Source organism: Vulpes vulpes, chromosome 1 (genome assembly GCF_048418805.1).
Source record: "Vulpes vulpes isolate BD-2025 chromosome 1, VulVul3, whole genome shotgun sequence".
NCBI classification, from domain to species: domain Eukaryota; kingdom Metazoa; phylum Chordata; class Mammalia; order Carnivora; family Canidae; genus Vulpes; species Vulpes vulpes.
The window spans coordinates 138,796,883-138,823,046 of NC_132780.1; the positions used below are offsets into that span (position 1 = coordinate 138,796,883).

The 26,164-nt window shown below is 50.8% G+C and overlaps 2 protein-coding genes and 1 pseudogene across 2 annotated transcripts; all 3 read right to left on the reverse strand.

The window, feature by feature from the left end:
- Window positions 1-1,214: 1,214 nt before the first annotated feature.
- Window positions 1,215-11,186, reverse strand: LOC112914161 (trem-like transcript 4 protein). The gene is made up of 6 exons (XM_025991171.2): window positions 10,849-11,186; window positions 10,302-10,634; window positions 8,817-8,892; window positions 7,377-7,495; window positions 5,603-5,712; window positions 1,215-4,722 (listed from the first exon to the last, which is right to left on the reverse strand). The coding sequence occupies exons 1-6, from the start codon at window positions 10,904-10,906 to the stop codon at window positions 4,498-4,500; spliced, it is 921 nt and encodes a 306-aa protein (XP_025846956.2). The 5' UTR covers window positions 10,907-11,186; the 3' UTR covers window positions 1,215-4,497.
- Window positions 1,549-2,288, reverse strand: LOC112914160 (mitochondrial assembly of ribosomal large subunit protein 1 pseudogene; annotated as a pseudogene).
- Window positions 11,187-12,924: 1,738 nt separating the features above from the next.
- Window positions 12,925-22,950, reverse strand: TREML2 (triggering receptor expressed on myeloid cells like 2). Its single transcript, XM_025991172.2, has 5 exons — window positions 22,651-22,950; window positions 20,067-20,387; window positions 16,270-16,687; window positions 15,095-15,201; window positions 12,925-14,781 (listed from the first exon to the last, which is right to left on the reverse strand). The coding sequence occupies exons 1-5, from the start codon at window positions 22,703-22,705 to the stop codon at window positions 14,702-14,704; spliced, it is 981 nt and encodes a 326-aa protein (XP_025846957.1). The 5' UTR covers window positions 22,706-22,950; the 3' UTR covers window positions 12,925-14,701.
- Between the last annotated feature and the right edge of the window lie 3,214 nt (window positions 22,951-26,164).

Genomic DNA, 26,164 nt, shown 5'->3' on the forward strand with positions numbered 1-26,164 from the left:
ATATCCAGAACATCTTTCCATATGGACAGATGTCTACATAATATTCCTTGGTGTGAAATATAGCATAATTTCTTTAATCATTCTTCCATTAATGGATTTTTAAATATATATATAATTTGAGATTTATTTATTTATTTGAGAGAGAGAGAGAGAGAGAGAGAGAGAGAGAGAGAAAGCACTAAGAGTGAGCATGAGCAGGGAGGAGGGGCAGAGAGAGAGAGAGAGAAGCAGGGTCCCTGATGAGTAGGAAGCCCAATGCGGGGGGGGGGGGGGGGTCCTGATTCCAGGAGACCCTGGGATCATGACCTGAGCTGAAGGCAGAGGCACAACTGACTGAGCCACCCAGGTGCCCCCCATTAATGGATATTAAAAGAGTTTCCAAGAATTAACTCTTGCAAGTTGTGAGAAGCATAACTCACTTTTCCTTACATTAAGATGTTTAGAGAAAATATATTACTAGCATGGATTATTTTCACGTGGCACTTATCACCGTCTCTTAAAACATTAATGTTTTGTGGAGCATTGGGAAGCAAATCTAGATCTTTACTAGCTTCAGTAAGCTTCAGTTTGCAATCCCCTCCTTCTGCAGTCCCAGTCACATAGCAGAACCTGCTGTTACTCACCTTCCCACCCTACATCACCAAACCATCCCCACATACTCAAATATCTCGACCTAGAAGACAAGACCTAAATCAGCAGAGACCAAAGAGATATGGAAAATCCTCACTCCCACCCCAACCCCCACCACCCCCAGTGCAGGCCCTACTTGGTGACTTCTGAATGTTTGGCTGAGGAGACACAACTCCTTCAGTGAAGACATTAGTGACCACCAGTGGGTAGGCTAGCTATTAAAGAGCCAGAAAGCCTGGGTGGAGGAGAGACTGAGTGGGGAGGAAGTAGGAGTGTGTGAGCCAAATGGTAGCTGCCAGCTCTTGACAGCAGGATAAATGTGGACTCATGCATTTCCTTGAAGGACAGAGTAAAGTTTCAGATTGTTTTGATTACTTTTTTTGGTGCCAGCCTGAGTTTCCTTGAATGAAGCTCCTTGAAAGACAAGATCCTCACCAAGTCTAGCTTGTGTATTTGCCATGCATATGACTGCTACAATAGGAGGGAGAAGGGACTTCTTTTGAGAAATCCAGTAGGGATTCTGAGGAGAAAGAAGTTCAGGCAGAAGAGGCTGTAGAAGTTAGGAAAGGCAAGGCAAGCCAAACTTTTTTTTTTGTCTTTTATTTATTTATTTTTTAAGGCTATCCCATTCTACAGAATAAGATTTACACTTAGGCAAAATTAAACTGAGCAGAGCACAGGGGCCAGTGTTAACTCTGGGGAATCCTGCTAGGATCTTAGGAATACAAACAATATATTAAAATTTTAGTTTGAATGTACCGATTCTTGCTGTGAGAGCTCACTTACCTACGATTTCCACATTTCATTTAGCCCATTGCCAATAGATGAGGCTTGTTTTGACAACAACCTGACCAATCAGGTGATTGATATAGCTCAATCAGAGCTATATTTTTAAAAAGTGACTCAATCCAAATCTGATAATGACTAAAGTAGTTCATATCATTTTATTCTCATTTGAACTCCACTGGAGTCAAGGATGAAGAAGTGTCCTCTTCTCTTCCAAGAATGAAGTCTTCAGGTAATGTCTCGGGTGCTATCTGTGCTAACTGGTCATCATATGAACGTAGGGTCCATAATTTCTCTCATTCATAGGTTTCTCTGGTTTCTGGAAGCATCAAATGAATCACCATGCTGCCGAAGTCCATGCAGAGCCAGTCATCAGTGTCTTTCCCTTCAATCTTAACATGAGGCTCGCTTTTACTTTGCAGGTATTTGTACATTTTCACAATGTCGTAGGCCCTGGCATCCAAGTGTCGGGTGGAAGTTCCACTACCAATCACAAAGTAATCTGTATATTTCAATTCGGGAGGAACCTTGATCACACAAATGTCTCTTGCATTTTCTTGCCTCAGCAGTGAAATCAGCATATCGATGTCAAACTTGGGGCCAGGATGATCTGCTTCGCCGGACTCCGGGCGCCCCTGACCCGCCGCGCCCTCCGCCCGCTCCTCCCGGCCCTGCCTGCAGTGCAGGCCGCGCGCGTGGTCCAGGCCCAGGCAGGCCCTACCGAGCACCGGGGCCGCCGGAAGCCGCCGGAAGCCCCCCCAAGGCCAGCAGCCGAAGCCGAGCCGGAGCCCGGGGAAAGGGCCCTGCACCGCAGCAGCGAGCCGGCAAGCCAAACTTTTAATCCTTTGGAAGCTGCACTGGGATTCTAGGATTTAGAATTTACACTAAGAATTTTTATCACACCATGCCATCTGGGTGGCAAATGAGAGAAGGGAGAGATCACTGATGATTGCATAGGGGGTTTTATGGGCCAGGCCTGGAGGAGGCAAACTACAACTTCCAGAGCCCAGTCACTCAACAAGAAACGCTAGACTGTAATCACCTAGCTATGCTATCAGGAGGAAATAATTTGGGGAACAATTACTTAGCCTCTTTCAAGAGTCAAGACTTTGAGAAATTATTTAACCTGTCTGTGCCTCAATTTCCCCATCTTTAAAGTGATGGGGAGTACTTACCTTATAGGGATGTTTGCATCATTAGTGTATGTAGAGGAATGAGGCCCATAAGAGGCACTCCATAACTGTTGGCTTACTAGCCTTAATCACCGTATCCCCAACCCTGAGCAATGGTTGGCAGTCCACAGACCCCTGTACATACTGTGTAATGACTATAGCTCCAGGTGCTCTAGTCTGAGTAGATCCTTTGGGTTTGGACAGCTCATGAGTAACCTGACCCCTGGGATGGCTCATGGTGTTGTAGCCAGGAAACCTGAGTTGGGAAGATGATTGGTGAAGATTGTCTTCCTCAGTGGGTATGTAGACTAAAATATAGACCAAGAGGCGTTGTCAGGATCCTAGAATGATGGAGGACCAGAGGTCAAATGAGGCCATAGGTCAGTGCCAATGGCCCTCTTGAAGCAAGGCTGGGTAGGGTAGGAGGTCAGGGTACAATGGTTGCCCAGCCTCTAGCAGTCAGGTCTGGAGAGCTGGAAGGGCAGGACAGAGACCTCAGGAGGTAAGGTGATGCTCAGAGCATCCTGCTCTCCACCTCCTTCAACTCAAGGTTGTTCCTGGGTGTCCTCATGCAGCCACAGACTGGGGATAGAATCACATCCTCAACACTGGGAACCTGGAATGTCACAAGTGACAAGCGCTTACCTCACCTTCCTCCTTGAGAAATACCTCATCCTCACAGCCCAGCCTGCCAGACCTCAGACCACCTGCCCTTCTTTTCTCCAACCCCTCTCCCTTTCCGGCCATGAAGCAGCCTGACCCTCAGGTCCCATCTTGTAGGCAAAGCTGTATCTCACTGTGATTGATAGCAAGCTGATGACAAAAACATTCACAGACAAGCTGCTTGAGCAAGAGGTGGTAAATTCCCTGCCCTTGGAGATATTGAGGCAGACACTGCATGACTCAGTGGGATTCGCAGAAGGGATCTGGCATCCCACTAGCAGCTGGATTGGGTGATCTTTAAATGTCACCCTTGAGAAGTGATGAATAGCAATTCAAGCAATCTTTCCCAAGACATGGCAGGACCCTACCCTCCATCCCTGTGGCCTGGAGTTCCCACAGTTCAGAGTCACTCCTTGGGGGCACATAATTTTTTTAAAAAAAGGGCCCTGTCTCCTATAAGGGCCCTGTGGAAGTGTACTAGGGCAAAACAGGAAGTAGCCTTCAGTCTGCTCTGTTTGAGGTGCAGCTTGCAGAATAGATGATAGTTTCCACGGAAGGCAGAGGAGCCCAGGTCAGTTCTGGTGGAGCTGCTGGGGCCACTATGGGGAAGGAAGTTCCTATGCCTCACCATGACTGGCAAGGCCAAGGGCTAGGGAAGACCCTTGAGTGACAAGCACTGCCCACATCTTGTTAGGGTCATTTGTGAGAATCAAAATCAGAGGATCAGGAAGGAGAGGAGGAGCTGGGGTGGAGAAATAGAACTTTCTAGTCTGGCTTAGAAGCCCTGAGAGATAGTTGGGGAGGGTCTTTCATGAGGAGTGTCACCAAAGAGGAACTTGCACAGTGGGTCAGGATTTCACAGCCCCTGTTTAGGAAGGAAGTGAGGATCACAGAGTGGGGAGAAGATTGTGTCACTCGGAGGCCCTGGGGTCCAAATCCTACCTAATTTGTCTCTGCTCCAGTGGCCCTCCTCCCAGACCCTGGGGAGAGGAGTGGTCAGGTATCTAGAGACCCCTTCTATAGGCCCCAGAGTCTTCCCATCACAGACTTCAGACTCAAAGCTTCTCCCCTCTGGAATATAAGGACTGTCCTTTCCTCCTTTTTCCTCATCTCCTTTGTAGGAAGGGGGTAACCTTTTGCTGGTTTTGGATCATCTTTGCCACACTGAAGTCCTCCCATCACTGGTGGAGCAGCCTTGTGCCTCACAGGTATTTTCTAAGTGTTCACTGCCCAGTGAAGACTGTCTTTAGCTCTTGAACTCCCTGTCTGGGGCAGTTGACTTGGAGGGCTGGAGTCTGGCTCCAGCGATGTCGGCATATTCCACAGTCAGAAGGGGGTCAGGTATGGGCTTCAGGTTGAGTTGGATGTTGACATAGATGGAGTCCTCAGGCACAAAGTGGTTCAGGTGGGTAAGTGAGGCATAGCAGATGGCCCCAGTGTCCTCTTCAGAGCCCATATGTTGACTGGAGCCCTAGAAATCAAAGAAGACAAGTGTTCACTGTACAGATCACAGCTGGGAGTGGTCAGTGGCCCCTGGGGGCTGCCCAGAGCAGAATGGAGGACAGAGACAAAGATAAGTCATGGAACAGAGTATGGATGCTGCAGAGCCTCTGAGAATGGCTAAAGTCAGCAGAGTCGCCATCACTGAAGAAGTTTAAGAGTAGGCTATGGAAGACGACACAGGTGTGATCCATGGACCAATAGCATCGATATCACCTGGAAGCTTGATAAAATCTCAGACTTTCCTAAGATCTGTTAAAGCAGTCTCTGGGGCTGGGGCCAAGGAAATTCAGTTTGAACAAGTTTTCCAGGTGATTTTCATGCACACTCAAGTTCAAATAGCATTGAGCTAGAAGAGCATTTGGTAGGGATGCCACTTGCAGAGTTGATCCCAGCATTACAGAGAGTTGAACCAGATGACTTTAGATCCTACCAGTCCTGCAATTCTGTGATCTCAAGAATCTTCATTCTTTAGACAAGACAGACTTACCCAACAGCAATGGCCTGTTCCTCAGCTCCTGATGACAGAGCACCTAGGGAGCCATGTTTCCACCATGTGACCCCTTTTCCCCTAGCTGACTGGACTGGTGGCAGCCACGCCATGAAATGGGCTCCCTGCCCCCATTAACAGCTGACCCTTAAGCTAGTGCTTTAAGAGCAAAAACTAGGGCAGTCAACTTCTCTCTCTTTCCCTAAGGGATTTAAATTGGGAAATGTGGGGCAAAGGGTGCATGCAGATGAGGCAACAGGAGCATGAGGAGTCATGAGTGAGCCCAGGTCCAGAGTGAACAGAAACTAAATGTAAACACAAGCTGGGAAACTGAAAAAAACAATGCTGACAAACAAGATACCCAGGAAAGCTGAGATCGCCTCTGCCTTGATGAGGGATCCTTCCCATGCACGGTGGTCTGTTCCTTCTGGACTGAGATGTTGTTGTAGATGTGGTGGGATTTGTCCTCACCTGTGAAGAAAAGAGTCCAGTTTGGGGCAGGGACCTCTCCATAGGTCCTGTTACCTTGGGAAGACAGGAGTGCTGAAGGTTCCCGCTGGGCAGAGGGGACCCTGGTGGGAGAGGGGCTGGGGCTCAGTGTGGAAATTCCATGCTGCCCCAGGGAGTATGCTGGTGGCCAGCACAGAAGGGTGTCCAGGGATCTGACATCAGTGCCAAGGAGCAAATCAGACTGGAGTCATGTGGCTAATTTGCATAAAACTGGTAAGCTGAATCAATTCCAGTCACTGAAAGTCCCAAATTTAAACACCCATTTAAGTGTAATCTATTTGTGAGGTGTCTGGGTGGCTCAGTCAGCTAAGCCTCTATCTTCAGCTCTGGTCATGATCTCAGGGTCCTGGGATCGAGCCCCAAGTCAGGCTCCCTGCTCATCGAGGAGTCTGCTTCTCCCTCTCTTCCCCACTCATGCTCTCTCTCTCTCTCTCTCTCTCTCTTTCTTTCTCTCTCTCAAATAGATAAATAAAATCTTTTTTCTTATTTATTTATTTATTTATTTATTTATTTATTTATTCATGAGAGACAGAAAGAGAGAGGGAGGCAGAGACACAGTCAGAGGGAGAAGCAGGCTCCACGCAGGGGAGCCTGATGTGGGACTCGATCCCAGATGCCAGGGATCAGGCCCTGGGCTGAAGGTGGTGCTAAACCACTGAGCCACTGGGGCTGCCCCAATAAAATCTTTTTTCAAAAGTATAATCTACTTGCTGGTGATGTTATCTATAATATCTTTCAAATTTTTGGACCAGGAACCACAATGAGAAATATTTTATCTCCCCCACACACACACACACACTCTTAAAGTCCAATGAAAAAGTATCCTTCCAACGTGCAAAACATTGTGACATTTGTTTTTTCCTTTCATTTAATGAAAATAGCATTGTGACCCATTAAACTGACTTTACACACTTTGAAAAATACATGTATAAAATTTTACAACCCATTACTACTTTAGGGTTTTTATAGCTTTAAAAATAAAATCAATGAGGATCAACATAACACTGACTCATTTCCACATTTCAATATTGTCAACACACACATCACTGGGTTATATGGTTAATAAATACGCAGCACATATGTGCCAAACAAACCACAAACAACAACAACAACAACAAAAGAAAAACAACGCAGGAATCATCAAAAGGTACTGATCTCATAAATCTTACACAAAATGCTGATGATTTGACATGTGATCAGTGCTAAAAACTTACAACTTGGACAATTAAAAAGTCCTTTAAGTCCTTTTAGGAAGACAAAATTTTAAAGCAATCGTGACCACTAAAAAACAATACTGTTGACAGAAAGATTTTTAGATAAATTTGTTTAAAAATCCTTAACTATAAGACAATGGCAAAATATAATATCCCATATGGATGCTAGAATACCCAGTTTTCGGTCATTTAGGCTTGGAAGGAGCTGGCCTTTGAGCCTCTGAAGAGAATGATCCCATGTGCTGCTCTGGCAAAGCAAGAGAACCCAGGGGATCCTGACCTCTTCACTTCACAGGTCTTAGTTTCCTTGCTGGTAAAATTAGTATGATAAGCCTTCTCTTCAGGCTCATGGGCATGAGGACATCATGGCCAAGCCCTCGGGGGTCTGCTCGGAGCAGCCCTGGAGTTTACCTTTCCTGGAGCTTCTTCGGGCTTTCCTCAAGTACAGGATCATGAGGAAGGTGAGCACCAGCAGCAGCAGGACAGCCACCGTGGAGCTGGGAACGATGAGATGCCAGTTGCTTTGGGGGCTTTGGAATAAGGGACAACCAGCCAGGTGAGGAAAGTGGGAGCCAAATTTCTGCCCAGAAGCCATCCCTCTCTCCACCCATACAGCCATAATAGACTCTCCTGCTGAGCTGGCCAGGAGGCAGCCCCATGCTCAAAGGTTCTGCCCCTTAGATCATGCATATCCAGCTACATCTGGATTTGTTTCCTCCTCTGTGAAACGGGACTGTTGACCACATCAGCTGTCTTTGCTCCTTTTCTTTTTCTGGCTGCTGTCTCCTAACTTGCCCCCAGGGTGCTTGTTGCAGCATCTGTACCCAGCCCTCCCACATCCTGCCTTTAACTATTTCTTGGTCCCGATTCCTCACCCCTACCTGTGGGATGCCTCCAGCTCTCAGGACACTGGTGTCCTGTGACCAGCCGCGCTGCCACATCACAAACAAATTTGAATAGGACCTGTTCTTAGGTCAAAGACAGAACACAAAGGTAGGCTCCCAGGGAAGGTGCTTAGAGTGTGTCAAAGGTTGAACTTTAATTTCCAGAGGCGCACCTGTAGGGACACCTCTCAGCACCATCTAGTTTCTGGGTTATAAAGCCTTGAAGCAAGGAACCAGGGTTGTGAGAGCCCTGGGCTCCCACTGCAGTGATGATGGGTGGGGAGAAGACAGGGGAGGATGGAGGCCAGAAGAAAAACAACTGTGGGGTCAGTCCCAGGGGCTGCGGCCTGGAAGCCATCAGGCAAGGGTAGAAAAGAAATCAGGCTATGGGTTGTAGTAACTACAGAGTGCGGCTTTTCCCTGGAATTTGGGATGAAGGAAGGCCAAGAGAAGAGTGAGGCAAATGAGGCAGCCCTGGTCACGTGCCTGGCACTGGGCCAGACTCAATCCCACTTCATCCTCACAGACACTCTGTACAATGGTGGTTCCCAACTGGGGGTGCTTGTGTCCTCCTCCGAGGCAAACTTGGCAATGTCTGGACATATTTTGGTTTGGTTGTCACAACTGGGTGGTCTGGGGGAGGTCTGCACTCTTGCTCTCTAATGGGTAGGGGCCAGGGATGCTGCCAAATACTCTACAGTGCACAGGACACCACTCACAACAAATGTCAATAGTGCCAAAGGTGAGCAACCCTGCTGTAAGGTGAGGATGTCATTGACCCCATTCTGCAGGTGAGAAAACTGAGGTTTAAAGAGGCAAAGTGACCTAAAGTGAACCATGTGACTCCCATCTCAGCCCCTCAGAACCAGATAGCTGTGGGGCCAAGGTAGCTGGAGGTATTCAGCACAGTTGGTCATAGGTGGGAAAAAGTGGAGGGTGGAGAAGACGAGGAGGGAGGTCACAGTACCTGTCCATGACAGGGCTGGGGGCAAAGGTCCAGGCTGTGGTCCTCCCGGAGCTCCTGGTGATGGGCAGGGCTGGAGCTGTAAGAGACTGACAGTGAGGAGAGGACTCCATGTGTTTGCCCCACATTCCAGGCTCCCCACATCTAGCCCTTGGCCCTGGGGAGTAGGGGCCCTGGGGAGTAGGAGCCCACGGAGGGCCCTGGGCCAAGTGAGGACTCTGAGAAGCACCACATGCCCTGCATATGAATGAATTTTCCTCACAGTGAAGTGCTCCAGTGCAAGAGGCTTTACATTAGACTCACACTGTCACTTGCATATTGGACATATTTCTATAGTCTTTTCTATTTTCATTGTTCTTGACCATGTCATGCACTCTCAAGATACAATGCTTCCCTTCCACTTCCGCCCACTTTTGTCTCTTCTGGATAAATTCCTGCTCACTCATAAGGCCTAAGTGGTTTCACTTCTTCTGGAGAGTTCTCCAGGAGAATCCATACAACTGCTTTCTCCAGCAACTGGTCCCTCCCTTCACTGGGCTGCCATCTAATGTGCTTTCATTACGCCACCTGCCATCTGCTCCTAACCCTTCCCTTATGTGTCTGCCTTGGATGCAAACGGAGGTGGAATGGGGGGAGGCTCTGTGGGCTCCTCCAGCACAGGATAGGGTATCGAGGTCTTTGATTACCCTTACAGAGTGCAGCCCCTGCCATACATGGAGTGGACAGTGAGCCATGGCTTGTGTGGTGACTGACCAAGCAACCAGCGTCCTCCAGGCGCTCAGCTCACTGAATGGCTGAGCAGGCTTGGCAGCAGGACAGGGGTCTGGGAAGATGCCGTTCAAGCTCTGACCATCACAGGGAAACACGGGGAGGAGAGAGCTTTGCAACTCTGAGGTTTTCAGGAAAAAACACCCGGAGCTTCATTCAGGAGTAGAGCCCAGCTTCCCATCTGAGCCTTAAGGTCTCTCGACTCTAAGGGGTAGGTCCAGGGAGAGGACCTGGGCTCTCTGAGCCCTCGGCCACTACACCTCCCAGGCTCACCCCCAAAGTCTGTGTCTGCCTCACCAGCTGGCTGTCTCCTGTCTGTTCACATTTCTTAACCCAACCAGTTACCTTCCACTCAAGCACAGCCCTTTGAGAGAAGCTTAGGGGGTTAGGGTCAGGAGTCTGGATGCCCTGGGATGGCCCAGTACAGCCAGTCTTGTTCAAACCTGAGGTGGCTTTATAGTCATTACAAATCAACAGATGAGTTTTGTTAGTAGCAATAAGAATGTTCAGAGAAATGCATACTATGCTAAAGGAAGAACGAAGTGAGGCAGAGGTCTGAGTTCTTGTGCTGGATCTGCCCTTAACCAGCAGTGACTTGGGCAAGGGGTGCCGGTTTGGGCTGTGAGAGCCCTGAATAAAATTACATAAGAATCCTTTCTAGCTCCAACATCTTGTGATTCAGGATGGCCGAGAACCACACAGAGAAGGGGAAGAACTCACCTGGAGACACCACAAGATGGATGTTTCTGTAAGTAAGGATCTCAGAGGATTTGTAGATTCCACAGGAGTAAAATCCAGAGTCTTCTACCTTGAGCTTGGTCATGGTGACAATGAAGAAGCCCAATCTGACCCCATCCTGAATGGAGTTTCGGGGCTTCCACGGCATCCCCTGGATCATGGGGTAGGTGGCTAGCACAGTACAAGTACGTGCTGATACCTGCCTGCACCAAGCTTTCACTGTTTTTGAGTCTTGCCAGGACTGGTACAGGCACTTCACAGAGATTGTCTCCCCTTCCAGTTTATGCAGCAACTCTGGCTTCTGTTCCCAGGAACCTGAAAATACACTCTCATGTCAGGGAGCAATTTCTCTACCCCTGTGGGGCTGGCAGGTGGGTGCCACCTTCCTCGGAATGTGCCCAAGACCCAGCCTCTGGCCATAGTGCCACCCTGCTCCTGACCTGCCCTCTGCGTGCCTCCTTCATGCCCTCCTCACCAGACCATCTCCCCCTCCTCTTGCCCTATTCCCTCCCTCTGCCCTCCTCATCACCTGAGGCCAGAAGCACCAGCAGGACTGGTGGCAGCAGACGTGTGGCCTCCCTGGCCATGGGCCCTCTTCTTGAGCGTGGCAGAGTTAGCAGGGAAGACCTGAGGACAGGGAGCCAGGGCTGGGGCGCAGGGTTGAGTATTCAGCACAGCTACCCTGGCTTGTCAGGGAAGAAGAGCTGAGGACGGCAAAGTCCTCCAGTGGGGCTCGGGGAGGCCTTGGCCTTGTAGGCAGGACCCTCCCTCTGCAGGTGCTACACGTGGCCCAGTCGGCTTTCAGAGCTGAGGCTCCAGGGGACTCAGCTGCTGCTGGTTCTCTTGTCCAGCCTCCTCCTCCTTGTCGTACTGGGGTCAGGGTGTAGAAAGCTGTGAAAGCCCAGGAAGAAACTCTGGTGAAATCAGAACTCATTTCTGCTTTCTCTTTCTCCTCTTTATCCTACCACTTCCCCCTGGCCCCAACTACCTCCTCTCTACCCCAGTAAACAGCCTCCACTGAAGGTGAGTGACAGAGTTAGGGGACCCTTTGGAGGTGCCCAGAGGTCCAAGACTTCCTGCTCAGGCCTGCCAGGGAGCCAGGGAGCACTATGGGGGCTGGAGGGGCAGAGGAGAAAGGAGACGGAGAGTCATTTCCAGGAATGGAGGTGCAGAGAATGCCCCTGGCAAGGGTGGGAGAGAGTGAAGCTGGGGGCATGGGGGTGGGAGGCAGGGGATAAGGGAGATGCAGAAAGACAAGGACAGGAGGCTGAGGGGGTCTTGATGTCACTCCACATCTCCAGCTGCCAGCCTGCCACAATCCCTCCATAAGCATTTGTTAGAGAGATCACAGTAATCAAGCACACTTTAAGGGATAACTGCCATTAGAAGTACTACAGAAAAACTATCCCGCAGGCTGTTTCACAACCAAGAAAGGAGAAAATCCTGTAAAAATGCAGTGTGGCAGGTCAGGTGGGTGGGGCGCAGACTCTCAGGGGGAGATTCGCACAGGAGGCCAAAAGTGCTTGGGGACCGAGCTGGGGGAAGAAGGACAGGAAGCAGGACAGGGTGACAGGAAGCTCAGACCAGGGTGTGCAGAGTTCTGAGGACAGGATGCTCTCCAGCATGGCAAGAGGTGTTGGGGCTTCAGATCCTGTGGCAGCCAGTCAGCGGAGGAGGGGAAGGGGGGCTCCCTGGGAGGAGACTGGCTCTCTGCAGCTGTGGCAGCCCCCAGAGACCCTCACTACTCCCAGCACTGGGGCAAGCAGTCCATCTGCCTGAGAGGCAGCAGCCACCAACTGAGTTTGATGCTGAGGGAAAACCCTCCTGCAGCCATCTGGGAGAATGCCATCCTAAGGCTTGTGTCCCAGGGTGACACATCTGCCTGCCACGCTCTGCAGAGCAAACATCCCTCCGTGCTGGGTTTTATGTGTCCTTGCCCTTGGTCACAGCAGGAAGCCCTTCGCAGGTGTGGCCCGTCCTTGTCCTTCCCACAGCCAACTGCTCAGGAAGCTTTGTCGCCTCGCCTTCCCGGGTAAAGGCAGCAGCAGCCCTGGCCCGTGTGACACCCCCACCTGCCCTGCCCCTCCCAGCCCTGGATCGGTTGGAGATCTGGGTCCTCCTGAGGCTCCATGGAGAGGAGGAAGAACAAGAAGGAGAAAACGAGAGGCTGGGGCTTTCAGGGAAATGTCCCAGAGCACTGGAGGTCCCAAGATGCCACCCAGGCCATCAGAGCTGGAGAGCTGGGGCAGGGGGTGTGGGCGCCCTGCGTCCTCGCTGTGGAGCTCACGTCGGAGCAGGCTCCGCGGGTGGGCACCTCATGCAGGCTCACTGCGCTCCAGGAGCCCCTCATCCTGGGCAAACAGGGATGGTAGGTCCCCTAACAGCTTCCCTGCCTGGCATCAGGGCACACCCAACAACAGGGTGTGTTGGCTGCCCAGGTCCAGCACCCAGCACCTGGGGCCTAGGTGGGTGCCCCGCTGCCCTCCCTAGCCCCTTCCAATTGAGGGCAAAGCAGAGACATAGGTTCCAAAGGCCTTCAATGTGGACAATGCGTCCTAGGGCTGGAGCCGGAGGACCAGCAATCACGAGGCATTTTACTCAGTTGTGGGAGGTTTGTGTCACGTCATTTTATCCTGAAAGCAGTCTTGAGAGGTAGGAGTTAGTGTTCGCCTTTTACAAGAGAGGAAGATGAGACCCGAGGGCTAGTGACTGGCTCAGGGTCACGCAGGGACAGGTGGCCTCGCTGGGTTCCCGTCCTGAGCCCTCTGCCGCTCTCCCACAAGACATCCTGTTCTCAGATGAGGAAGGGCTGTCAGTGTGCTGTTGTAGGATCTGGGGGGGGGTGTCTTGGGGAGCTTTATTCCCCTGGGGAAATTCAGCCCCCTCCTGGTTACACACCAAGGTCGTGGCCACACCCTCCCGATAGGGAGGATGGCTATCACTCTGTGTGTGTGTGTGTGTGTGTGTGTGTTGGCACAAGGCTTGTCAGTTCCTCAGTCTGAGTGTCCTCTGGTGCCCTCTCCTGGACGGAGGAAAAAGGTGCCTCCTCCCTGCTGTCCCCCAGGATTACCTCCTGCCTCTTCCTCTCCATTCTGGGGGCAGCTACCCATCAAAGCTCCAGCTGCGTCATTCTCTTGACTATGAGAATGCTCTTCCCATGTGAGAGGTCCCTGCCCCTGGGTGGAGAGTGGAGATGTCACGATCCCTAGGTGCTTATTCCAGTTGCCCTAGGCTGCTGGAGCCCCTGCTCTAGAGGACGAATCCAGTCTGTATTCTTCAGTCCTCACTATAGAAGAGGCCGATTCTGAGCCAGGAGCCAGTGAAGCAGAGGCCAGGCTCCTTCGGCCATTGGACCATCCCACTCCCACCCTGGCCCTGCCCCCACCAAGGCATCCCTCCAGACTGTACTCTGCTCCAAGCTGTCCTTGCTGTGTCACAAGTAGCTCCTCTCTTCCCAGGGGACAATGAGTCCCCAGGGGAAGGTAGGTGATCTACTCTTTCTCTGAGCAGTGGCCTCCCCTGCGGTGGACTCTGGAGGGCCCTCAGTCTCCTGTGGGGGAGCTCAGGTCTGGAGTTGGGATCCAGGGGAGACAGTTCTGAGTGCAGCCTCTGCATGCCAGTCTGGGGACAGGCTGGTCCTGCAGCCAAGGGCTCTGGGCAGCCTGGTCGCAAGCTTTCCCTGAAGGGTCAGCCAGCAGGTGGCAGCAGTGGGAGGCTGGGCTCCGCTGGCTCCCAGGACTTGAGGGACCGGCAGCTGAGGTCAGGGCAGGGCACCTCCAGAGGCCCATCAGGGGACGCATAGCCCCGAGCGTGGGGGACTTGGACCACTCTGGGGTCCTCAGCTGCCAACACCCCATGGACTTCCAGCATCAAGTTGCTATTCCTTCTTCTCCAGGGCAAGGCCTTTGAAACACTGGCTGCCTCTGGGGCTTTTTTCCCCCCAAGCACATGGGGAAGCTTGAGGGAGCAGAGGGTTGCTGAGGACACAAGGTTCCAGATGGGGAGAGGGCAGCTGTCCACCAGTCCACGTTCCTCTGCTCCATTGCAAGGGGTCCTGAGGCCCACGGGCCGTGAGCTCCCTGTCTGGGTACAGCACAGTCAGGGCTTCTCTGCCACCAGCTGGGACCCAGGACTCTGTGGCTCTGAGCAGAATCCCCTTGGTGGCTTCCCCTGGGGCTTCCGTCCCAGGTTCTCGGCAGCCCAGGGGGACTGAGCAGGTGAAGAGCAGCCTCTTGTTCTGGGGAGGCCTGAGTCCGGCCTTGAGCAAGTCCTCAGCCCCCAGCCTGGCTCTAGTTCAGACAGGTTCCCAGCTCCATCCTCCTCTGGTCTCCAAAGGCCCCTCCAGGAAGAGTTCCCCTACTCCACAGTTAAGTGGCCTCAGATCACACAGGCTTCCACGGAGGCTCTGGTCTTCCAAGTGGGTCCCTCCAGGGTCTAGTGGGATCATTGCACACCCTGTAGCCTGTGAGAACAAGGAGAGAGATGAAAAGGGACAGGGCTCCAGCTCTCTTCTCCCTGCCCCCCATGCTCCTGGGCCAGTCTATCCCCTCTTTCGGTTCTGCCCTCTGCTTCCTGCTAGTTCAGCCCCAGAGGGGTCATGCCACGCCGCTCCAGCCTGCCCACCCTCCTCCCTCACCTGGATGCCAAGTAGTCCTTCTGGCTGGACGCAGGTAAGGACACACCACCTGGGGTCGGAGTGCACCCAGACCCTTTGGAAAGTGTGTCAAGCCCCAGTGCTCTGCCCTCAGGAGGCTGGGAGGGTGGGCTGTACTCACTTCCCATGTGTCTCTTCTTCCAGAACCCATAGACCACGATCAACATCACAGACACTAGGAGGAAGATCAGTATCCCCAGGTACACAGTGGGATGTGAATCCTGGTGCCTGAGGGGACGGGACAGAGTGGGGAGGAGGTGAGCACCCAGTTGCCCCCACCTGGACCCATGTTTTTCTGCATGCCATGTGAGAGGAGCCAGACTGAGAGAAAATCTGATGGCCCTGGTGGGAATGATTGGCTCCCTTCCTTGGGGAGCCAGCTATGGCAGGAGGAAGTGACGGGTTCAGAGGTCAGGGGAAGAAGTCCCAGGTGGAGGTGAGCATCTCTCCACTTTAGCGCCTGTCCTCCATTGTTCCCACAAACCTGAACATCCCTGAGGACAAGGACTCTAAGGGACCCCATTTGTGACGGAAAAGATTGAGAGTCTTGTTCTTCTCATAGTGAGAGCCTCTCCCCGTGGCCCTTCCCTCCTTCATCCTCTGAAGCAGATGCGGCAGGTGCATGGCCTGTATCCCCTTGCCTGTAGCACTTCATGTGCGCGGGCCCTTGGCACTTCCATTTAAATTTTCAGCCTGAAGACTTTCTCCTTTTATTAGGTCCCTCTTTGCCACCCATGGCAGGCAGCCCTCCACTGATGACCAATAGGAGTAGTGTCGGTGTAGGAGTCAGTGTATTAATACCCCAGCTTCCTTGCCCTTCAGGTGGTCGTCTGATGCTGGGCCCGAGAGCCTCCCCTGCACTTGAGCTCCGCTGCTCACAGCGGTGGCCAGCTTGATTAGGTTCTCTCCCAGCTGCTTCCCTGTCTCACTTCCCGATGCTCTTTCCACACTCTTGGTCCTAGAGGCTGCTTCTAGGGGAGCCCAAATTAAAGAATCTCCCATTTCCCACTTCCTACCCCCAAGCCACATCCTTATCCTGCCCCTACCTTCTCCTCTCCATCCAGACTCTTACGCTGACCCGTTCCCAACCCTCACTTCCCCCTGGCATCCTTTATGTCACATCTCCATCCTGGCTTCTGGCCTCCCACCCAGCTCTCATTCAGCAGCACACCAGGCCGACTTCCTGAAAAGGAAAGGTCTGCAATAACATTTGCTTGCACCTTGAGGTCTGTTCAGGCACCAAGAACTGTTGCTGTATCTGTTCAAATGTCCTCCAAGCCCAGAAAACACAGGTACCTGCTAGGGGATAACTTGTTGAGGAGAGCCCCGCTGGTGTGGCACACTTCTGTGGTGGGTGATCCGGTGCGCAGGTGCCCAGCCCTGGTGGATATGGATGCTGGGCCAGCAGAGGAGGCTCTGGCATCGCTGGAAGACACAGTCACTGTGTGGGACCCCAGGGTCCTCCTGGGCCCCATGGTAGAAGGGCCAGTGCTGGTGAAGCTGTAGTCTGTCACGGAGGTCAGTTTGATGGACTCTGAGGCAGTGGGGGACACGAGTCTGGTCAAGGTGAGGAGATCAGGTGTGAACATTGTCATGCTGGTGGTGAATGGGGCATCAGGGCCTGAGGTAGGGGTTGGGCCCGATGTGACAACAATTCCACTCTTGAGGATACTGGCCAGATGTGCAAGAGGAGTGCTTCTCTTGGTGGTAGAGGCTAAGGGGCCAGAAAGGGAGAAACGTTAGCCTGAGTCAGAGGCCTCGCCGATAGAAGCAGATCTTCGTCTCCCCTCATTGACCTTGGACCCAGGATTCTGCTCTGCTATGTGACCAGATGTATGTTTGTTGGGGAGAAGAAGTGGAAACAGTAAAGAAGGAAGAGTCTCTCACAGTTTCTTTAGCCTGCCCTGTCAGGCCTCTCCCCTCCCCATGCCCATCTCTCTCATTGCTTCCAGACCCTCCTCATTCCAGGGGGCCAAAGAGATTTCTTCACTATGATGTTGAACAGAGACTTTTCTAGGAGCTCCATAATTGGTGACTAGGGTCCAGAAATGAGGGCAAGGAAGCCTTGATGGCCCATGTTCCAAAGAATGCCTCCAGCAGCAGGGTCAGATGCACTCCTTAGGAGCTTATGAAGGGACACCTGCTCCCCTCATCCATCCTCTCAGCCTTCTACCTCCCATTTTCTAGGAGGCTGGCATTTGGATGGTGGAGGAGTAGGGAGCTATAGGAAGCAGGTGGTCCCTTGTGGAGCAGTGTGGTGGAGTCTGTCTCCATAGAAAACAAGAGATGGGAGAGAGTCCTTGAGGAAGAGGGAAGGCTGACACGGGAGGCCTCATCCCATGACTGTGCATGGCAAAGGCACATTCCTGAGAGCCAAATGGCCACCATGGAAAGTGCCCATCTTTCTGGGCAAGGGAACCCAGAATGAGCAGCATTGGTGAGAGTAGGGAAAGGGGAAGAGGCTGACCCTGAGCCAGATCTCCCACATCATCCTACTCAGCAGTGGGGAGACCCCAAAGACCCTTCAGAGAACTCACATGAAGGTGCCTTGGGAGAGCAACATTTGGACACCCACCTCACAAACGGCTGGGTAGAAAAGAGCCGAACAGAGAAAGGACTACTATGGGGTGGGAGCGCAGTGAAGTCACACAACGACCTCCCTTCCTTCATTCTTGCTTTGGTACTCCAGGGCGTTGGGAGAAGAAGGCAGGGAGAAGTAGCTGAGAAGAACCCCACTTTCCCACCTGCTGAGATGAAGGAGAGGGAGTTAGGCCAAGGCTACCCTCTTCCTCACTCTGGTGGCTTGGGCCATAACATGTGGTCTTCAAGAAGGAGTAGAAGAAGTGGGGCACCTGGTTGACTCAGAAGTTAAACATCTGCCTTTGGCTCAGGGCATGATCCCAGGGTCCTGAGATTGAGTTCTGCATCAGGTTCCCCGTAGGGAGCCTGCTTCTCCCTCTGCCTATGTCTCTGCCTCTCTCTCTGCATCTCTCATGAATAAATAAATAAAATCTTTTTTTTTTAAAGGAGTAGAAGAACATATATTGCTATAAGATTCGAGGTTTTAAATGGGCTGAGGATTTTTGTTTATTATTTCCTAATAATTTCAATTATCCTAATAATTGAATAGGTCTGCAAAGTTGGAATCTCCTCAAATGGTCTTTAAAAGGTAGATTGGGTGTGGGGGGAGATATGCAAAAAGAAAATGAAACCATTTCATGTTTCCTGCAAATTAAGACTTCAATACGCTTGTTTTCAACTATTCCCTGGATCTGAAGCAGAAGTGGAAAGGGGGACTGAGATTTGGCCCCATGTCTTAGAGATAGCAGTTGCCCTCACTCAGTCACAACAGAAGACGGGGATGCAGGTGGGTCAGGTGGGTAAGGAATGTCATCATCATTGGCTGCTTTTTTCAGGTTCTCTTGCTGGTGGGAGGGCCTCAGGGCTTGGCCCTTCTCTCTTTTTCTACACTCAAGGGAGAACTTTTACATCCCCTTGATTTTTCTTATTAACAGCTTTAGTGAGATATTATTCACATTCTATATACCACACCCATTTGTAGCAATAAGTTCAATGGCTTTTAGTATATTCACAGTCATGCAACCACCACCACAGTCAACTTTAAAATATTTGCATCATCTCCAAAAGAAACCCCTACCCTTTAGCTATTACCTTCTACCTTCCCCTTCCTTCCCCCAGCCCTAAGCAACAATGAATCTGTTTTCTGTCTATATAGATTTCTCAAATCCCCTAGACTTTCAACTCTCTTCACAGAGATACTTCCAAATATATCCCCAGCTCTGACCTCTCACCTGAGCTCCAAGCTGATATATCCACTGCCTGCCCCTTTTGCCCACCTGGGGTTCTAAGAGGTGTCTTAAACTCAACATGACAAAATACAGCTCTTGGCTTTTCTCCTCCAAACTAGCTCCTCCTCAGAGTCACCTGACCCAATAAATGATACTATCAGGCCCCTTGCTGATGGAATAGAAAACCTCAGAGTCACTCTTGATTTCTCCCTTTTGCTCCCCTCTTGTCTTACCTACAAAGTGTACAGGGTGGGCAGGAAGCCCAAACATCATAGGTTGGAACCCCTCCACTTCTTTCCACCTCCAGAGGCCATGTCCTACTCTAAGACATTGTCATTCTCAGCCAGAATGTGGACAGTAGTCTCTCTGTCCATCTCTTACCCTTCCGCCATCCATCCTCCACAGAGCAACCATTATAATCTTAGAGGCAAACCACAACACACCCCTGTAAACTCTCCAATAGCTTCCTATTGTACTTAGAATAAAACTCAAACTCCACATCATAGACTTTGGGGCTGCTGTTTGACTCTCCAACCTCATCTCTTGCCATTCTGCCCCACACTCAATATGGAGTAGCCACACAGGCGTGCCTTATACAGGCCCAGCCCTTTCTCACCTCAGAGCCTTTGCACATGCAGTTCTCCCCACCTAGAATACCCTCCGAAGCACTCACATTTCAACAGGACTAGAGACTGACCTCTCCTCAAATGGGCTCTGCTTGATGTCATCTGCTCAGAGAGGTCCTCTCAGGTCTCTGGTGCTTTAATAGCTCCCTCCACCACTAGAAAGTAGAGTTACTTTCTAATTTGTCACACTGTCTGATTTTAAGAACATTTATCGTTATCTACAATTATTTGTCTGATGATGTATGACAGCCTATCATCTCTCATCTTTTTAGATCTCATTTTCTTCATTGGTAAAATGGACAGTAATGCCCATGAAGATGTCAATAAAAGAACTGGATGGCGCCTGGGTGATTCAGTGGTTGAGAGTCTGCCTTTGGCTCAGGTAGTGATCCCGGGGTCCTAGGATCAGGTCCCGCATCGGGCTCCCTGTCGGGAACCTGCTTCTCCCTCTGCCTGTGTTTCTGCCTCTCTCTGTATGTCTCTCATGAATAAACAAACAAATAAATAAAATCTTTAAAAAAATAAAAAAAGAACTGTGAAAACCCTGTAGCACAACATGCCTGTTGATGGATTATTCTTCTTACTATATCTGCTGCTAATGAAGTATGGGGCAGGGAAGACACCCTTACCCTCCCAGTTCCCTGGCAGGCCTGCTTACCTGGAGACACTTCCAGCTGGAAGCCCATCATTGGGTACAGGGTCCCAGAGCTGTTGCGCATGCACCAGTAGCGGCCAGAGTCCTGGCGCCTAAGGGCTGCCATGCTGATCTTGACCACCTTGGCCTTGGTGTCATCCTGTAGCACGTAGCGTGGCCCCTGCGCCCAGACCCGGGTGAATCCAGGCTCACACTTCTTCTTCCTGATTTTGCACCATACTCTGCCCTCCACGTGGTTTTTGCGGCTCTTGTAGGAACACTGCACAGACAAGGTCTCCCCTTCAAAGTGCTTTACTTTTGTGTACACGTTCTCAGCAGGGGCACCTGGGGAGATACTACTGGTGAGCAAGGTCTGGTGAGAGAGGGGAAGGAGGCATCTTGAAGGTTGAGGTGAGGGGAGAGGAGGTGGATACTGCCCTGCTGTCATGGATCTCACAGCTTCAGGGAGAAACACAGCCCTACTCTGAAAGAACTATCCCCCCCCCTTCCAATAAAGGGCATGCACAGGCCCTGCTAAAAGCTAATTCCCAGTCTGAGGGGCGGGGGGGGGGGGGGGGGTGGGGGGGTGGGGGGGGGGAGACACAGGCTACCCCCTCAGGGAGCTCTCAGTCTATTGGAGTAGACAGTAGCCCTGCCCTCTAGAAGTTCCCAAACTACTGAGGAAGACAATAGTCCTGTGCCCTTGGGGAGTTCTAGGATGAAGATATAGAACTAGCCCTCAGGGAACTCTCAGACTGACGGTAGAGACACTCAGGCACAGCCCTCAGAGATTCCCTAGGCTAATGGAAGAAACTCAGCCCTTACACTGAGGGAACTCCAATGGACAGAGCCCCTTTTTTCATGATATTTTTCTAGCCCAATGGGAAACTAATAGCCCCATTTTCAGGGTCTTATGGGAAAGACCCAGGTCTTGTCTTCAGTGAGCTAGACACACAAATGCAAACAGAAGTCACAAAGTTATAAAATTCCAGACCACAAGCAACTTTGATAGATAAGAAAATCCAATATTTGAAAAAATTAAGAGCAGTTATTTATTTCACAAATAAGTTCATTATAGTTATCTTTTAAATAGCAATTTGTCATAGTTCATTTTAGGTGCTATTTCATTTGAAAACATTCTAGTTGCATAAAACCCATAGATTAAAAATGCCCAAACATACATCTAAATTCCCATTGGGGTGCAGACCCAAAGAATTGTACAATTATTCACTGTTCATCCACAGCCTGTTACAGTCTATGCCTAGAAATAAGATGTGGTCCGTGCATTTCACAATCCACAGCCTGGCAGGGAGAGAGTAGAACTTGGGGTGGGGGTGGGGACTCAGGGGACAGCAAGAGGGACAAAGTTATGATGGGCTCCCTCCACTCCTCTGCCCACCATAAGCTCAGCATTTATTCCTCTCACACCACCCAGAGCCTGCTGTAAACACACACACACACACACACACACACACACACACACACACACATTTCTTCCCAGCAGTACAGAGTAGAGAGCACACATTTTGGAGTCTAAGTGACTATGGGTTAAAACCCTGGTTCTACTATCAACTACCTGTGTGAGTCGATCCCATAAGTCTCTGTTTCTTCATCTGTCTCAGGCTGTGGGAAATGTGTCCCAGGACAGTGTCTGAAATGTAGCTGGTGCTCCACGTGCTTCCTGCCTCAAATGCAGGTTCCTTCAGACTTCTCCAGCTGAGCCCAGAGCTCTGATAGCCAAGAACCCTGCACTTGAGAGGAGACATCTGCCTGCTTCCAACCCAGCTGCACTACAGCTGAGGCTCGGGGTAAGATAGCACCCTCTCTGAGCATCCCTTTGTCCCGCACAAACCAAATACAATGATCCAACTCAGTTATTTGGTGAGTGGGAGGCTTGGGGGACCCCTGGATTGCTCTACACAGGAGACACACTTCTGCCCTGGCAGAGGGAGGAGCCTCTCTAGGGGAAGTGCAGGGGTGGGGTGCCCCAGGAAAGGGTCTCCTGGGTATTGTGTTCATTTGTGCTCACCTTCCACCCTTCTCAGAGGCAGTAGCCAGAACTGAACAGGAAATGGTAACTTGGTAACCATTGCAGTAAGGGAGGCAGGATTGGGTGAGGCTCCCTCAAGGAGCATTTAGTAGCTGTGAGGTGGGTGAGGGGCCTTCAAGGATTGTTTCCCCTCAGGACAGGGGGATGGGGACAGGGGGTAGTGGCACAAGCAACTCAACCAGTTAAAACATACACACACGTGATGCAATGATTCTTATAAGAACCAAAGAGGGCTTTCTCGACAAGGGAAGGAGGCTTTTTGCATGAGTGTCCATGGTCAGGGGTCCTAAGGAAGCCTGGCAGATGAAGGGGCCCAACCAGAGAGGGTCCAGAGCTTTATCTTATTTTGTGAGTCCTGTATTAGCTTTACCTGGGGCCAGATAGTGGGATGCAATCTTCTTACTGTTCTCTGGTTAGAAGCCACTAGGTCAGCCCTCTGACCCCTCTTCCAACCCCACAAAGCATGAAACAAGATTACTGGGCAAGGAAAAGCCTGGAGGGAGACTCCAGAAAAAGGGCCATTCCCTACCCCCTGAGCCAGCTCCCCTGCCCTCTCACCTGAGACATGGCTCTGGAGCCACAGCAGCAGCAGCAGCAGGAACATGGGAGCCATGGCTCCATCCAGTTGGGGACGGTCACAGGCCAGCAGGGGGCCAGGCCACCCGCATCCAGGGTCTGGGCCCCACGCCAATGCAGGACGTGCCACTTGGGTCTGCCAGGGAAGGACCTGGCGTTCTGAAAGTGCAGTTGCCCATTTAGGGAAGTGAGGAAGTTGTGGGACCTACTACGATCCGATCGGCAGACCGCAGGGCCCGCGGAGCCCGCGGAGGAGGGCGGCGCTCGCTGCTGTTTACGCCCTCTTCCCCGAAACTTCGGGCAGGTGTGGCTGCTCCACCCAGCCTGCCCCCACACCCCACCCCCAGCCCGAGGAGGGCTCTCGGGGTAGAAGACTCCCCACCTTCTCCAAACCTCTCCTGGAAACTGGCCCATGGGGGGACCTCCTACTCTGAAACAAGGGGTCTGTCTGTCTAGGGGGGCTGGGGTGAGTTTTCTGGACCCTCAGCAACAGGGGTCCCTGGGATCCCCTGGGCTCAGAGGTCCAGGGGTAGGGCTTGGGGTTGGGGCAGGGCACCTCGGATCCTAGGTTTCACCAACACACATTTCCGAGGAAGTTCTGGCAAACTCCATCCATTCATTCGCTCAGCCCTCCCGCTATGCGCTCCTTCCCTTGCCCTGCCTCCCTGGCCAAGGTCCTGGCTGGTGACAACAGCCCCTGTCGCTCCCGCTGGCAAAGAGCCCCTTCCGTGCTCACACGCGATCCTATTTCCGTCACGGCTAGAATTACAGGGAGAAAAGAGGCAAATTGCTAAGTCTCAGAGCATATGGTTTGGGCGCCGGGAGGGGCTTCTGTGCTGTCACACGTGGGGGCGCGCACACACACACACACACACACCCAAACTGTCTCTCCCTTTGACTACTCCCTTGTCTCCTTATCTTTCTCCCTCTCTCCCATTCTCTTACCAACCCCTCTAATCACCCACCAGCTCTCCCCCCTCGGTCACGGAGGCTCCCCCTCCCCGCGCTCCAGGCGCCACGCCCCCAGCCCCCCAGCCCAGGCCTGGCCCCCAGCCGGCGCGCATGCCCACTCCACTTCCTCTCACTCCACCCTATCTCGCCCAGACAGCCGCCGGGCTGCAGCCAAAATGACCCAGCATTTGGCCCAAGACCCCACCCTCTACTCTGTCCTGAGCTCTAAGACTCAGAAGGATAGACTCCTGACATCCAGGAGCCATGTCATCTGTTCCTTTGGGGTCGGTGGAACCTACATGACTATGTGCTCCCTGTGCCAACTCACCTGTGCCAACTTTCTTCTCCTTAGACAGGACTCACAGTAACAAGCCTCAAACTAGGCTTGAACTCCCAAATCCCAAACCAAGGAAGTTTGATCTTTGCTGAGTCCAAACTTGCAGTCTCTTAACTTATTCTCCATTCATTCTTTCATTCGTTCGCTCGTTCGGTCGATCGTTAGTCTTTACAATCTTATGCGCCACGCGAGGTGCCAGGCATTTGGGGTAGAGGCATGAGCTACAGTTGTCATTTCAGACCTCTCAACTCCCAGAAGACGTGTTACACTTTCCTTATTCACCCAGATGCCTGTGTTCGAAGGCTCTCTGCCCTCCCAACATGAGAAGTCTTCTTTCCTTCGTTTCCTCCATTGCCAGGGATTAAGTGGCTTCTAGAGTGGAGGGTCCCATTTACACCTTGTGGGGGGTCTTACTGCCTGGAATCAGAGTGATAGCTGTGAGGATAAGGCCATAAGAACCCCAACACTCTCATTCCACTGAGAGGAAGTATAAACTGGATTCAATGTTACTTGAGGTAAATTTGGAAGGATTTATCAAAAATCTCTAAAATGTGTAGACATTAGGCTTTTATGTACAAGATGATTTAACAACACAGCACAATATTTTTTCTTTACATTTATTTTCCCATTAAAAAACTGAGGTTTAGGGGTGCCTGGGTGGCTTAGTCAGTTAAGCATCTGCTTTCCACTGGGGTCATGATCCCAAGGTCCTGGTATCAATCCCCATATGGAGCTCCCTCCTTAGTGGGGAATCTGCTTCCCCCCTCTGCGTCTCCCCCTCTCCATGCTCTCTCTCTCTCTCAAAAGTAAATAAATAAAATCTTAAAAAAAAAAAAAAAGAACCAAAGACAAAACAAAACAAAAATACCCCACTGAGGTCTAACTTACATAGAGTAAAATTCCCCTTTCCACAAAGAAAACTCCAGGCTCAATTTTCTTCAATTTCTTTGGTGAGCTGCACCAAATACTTAAGATGGGATAACACCCACCGATGTTACAGAAACTGTTGCAGGCAGAAAAGGAGACATATCCCAACTTGATTTGTAAAGAAAGAATATCTTTGTTGTTGTTGTTTTTAAATTTTCATTTATTTATTCATGAGAGACACACACAGAGAAAGAGAGGCAGAGACACAGGCAGCGGGAGAAGCAGGCTCCATGCAAGGTGCCGGTGGGACCCGATCCCGGGTCTCCAGGACCACGACCTGGGTGGAAGGCGGTGCTAAACCGCTGAGCCACCCGGGCTGCCCCAGAATATCTTTGACACTAACACCTGACAAGGATTTTACAGGAATGGAGAAGTACAGATGTGTATGCCTTATGCACATAGATAGAAACATCTTTAATCAACTATAAGCAGATTAAAACCATCAATGTATGTAATGACACAAAACAATATGACCAAGTGGGGATTATCTCAGGAATGTAATCTATGTTCAACATTTGAAAATCAGTCAACCTAATTCGCCATGTCACCAGAAAAAAAAGGATTATCTCAGTAGATGCAGAAAAAAGCACTACTTCTCCCACTACCACCACCAATTCATAATTTAAAACTTTCAGCAAAGCAACAATAGAAGAGAATGTCCTGGCCTTAATAAGGGACATTCATCAAAACCTACCTCTAACATTTTATTTATGGCAAATATGTCGGCTACATTTCCCTTAAGATTGTTCATGGTAGATGTAGGTTGAGAGCTCAATGCCCTGGTCTTGCTAGATGTTCAGTGTTCTGGATATGACTCTGGGTTTTTCTTGTTTTATGGATGTGATATCTTCTTCTGTTCCCTGAAACATTTATCTTTCACTCACAGGCAATTATTCTGTTTGCTCAATATGATTTTCTCTTAGGCTATGAATTTCCTCACGTATAGTGAAGACAGAATGATAGATCGTGGTTATCACATCTTATTTGTGGACAAAGCATTTTGGAATAATTGTCTTCTGCTCACATTTTGAGCTGCCAAGGCATCTGCTTTTGCCGTTGTTAGTTGCATTTGATTTTTTAAAACTTGTATGAATTCCTCAGTTTCTGGTCTGCTGATTATAACCTTTCTTATTTTCAATTTAACAATTTATTTTGGAGTCTTTTACTTTTTAAGGTATTCACGATGGGGAGGAGAGGATAGCTGGTGAGATTCGGGTGCTACCTTGCTCAGTTTCCCCCTGCATATTTCAGTTCAAGGGTTTGCATTTGAGCACAAGAGAA

Excerpts from the sequence above, each read along its gene's own strand:
- LOC112914161 (XM_025991171.2), bottom strand. The coding sequence starts at position 10,906 with ATGGCCAGGGAGGCCACACGTCTGCTGCCACCAGTCCTGCTGGTGCTT. Across the intron at positions 7,496-8,816 it reads CCCAGCCCTGTCATGGACAG|CCCCCAAAGCAACTGGCATC; the intron begins GTACTGTGACCT and ends CTTATTCCAAAG. Across the intron at positions 4,723-5,602 it reads GGCGATCTCAGCTTTCCTGG|GGCTCCAGTCAACATATGGG; the intron begins GTATCTTGTTTG and ends TTTGATTTCTAG.
- TREML2 (XM_025991172.2), bottom strand. The coding sequence starts at position 22,705 with ATGGCTCCCATGTTCCTGCTGCTGCTGCTGCTGTGGCTCCAGAGCCAT. Across the intron at positions 20,388-22,650 it reads GCTCCAGAGCCATGTCTCAG|GTGCCCCTGCTGAGAACGTG; the intron begins GTGAGAGGGCAG and ends GTATCTCCCCAG. Across the intron at positions 15,202-16,269 it reads AACAAGTTATCCCCTAGCAG|GCACCAGGATTCACATCCCA; the intron begins GTACCTGTGTTT and ends CCGTCCCCTCAG.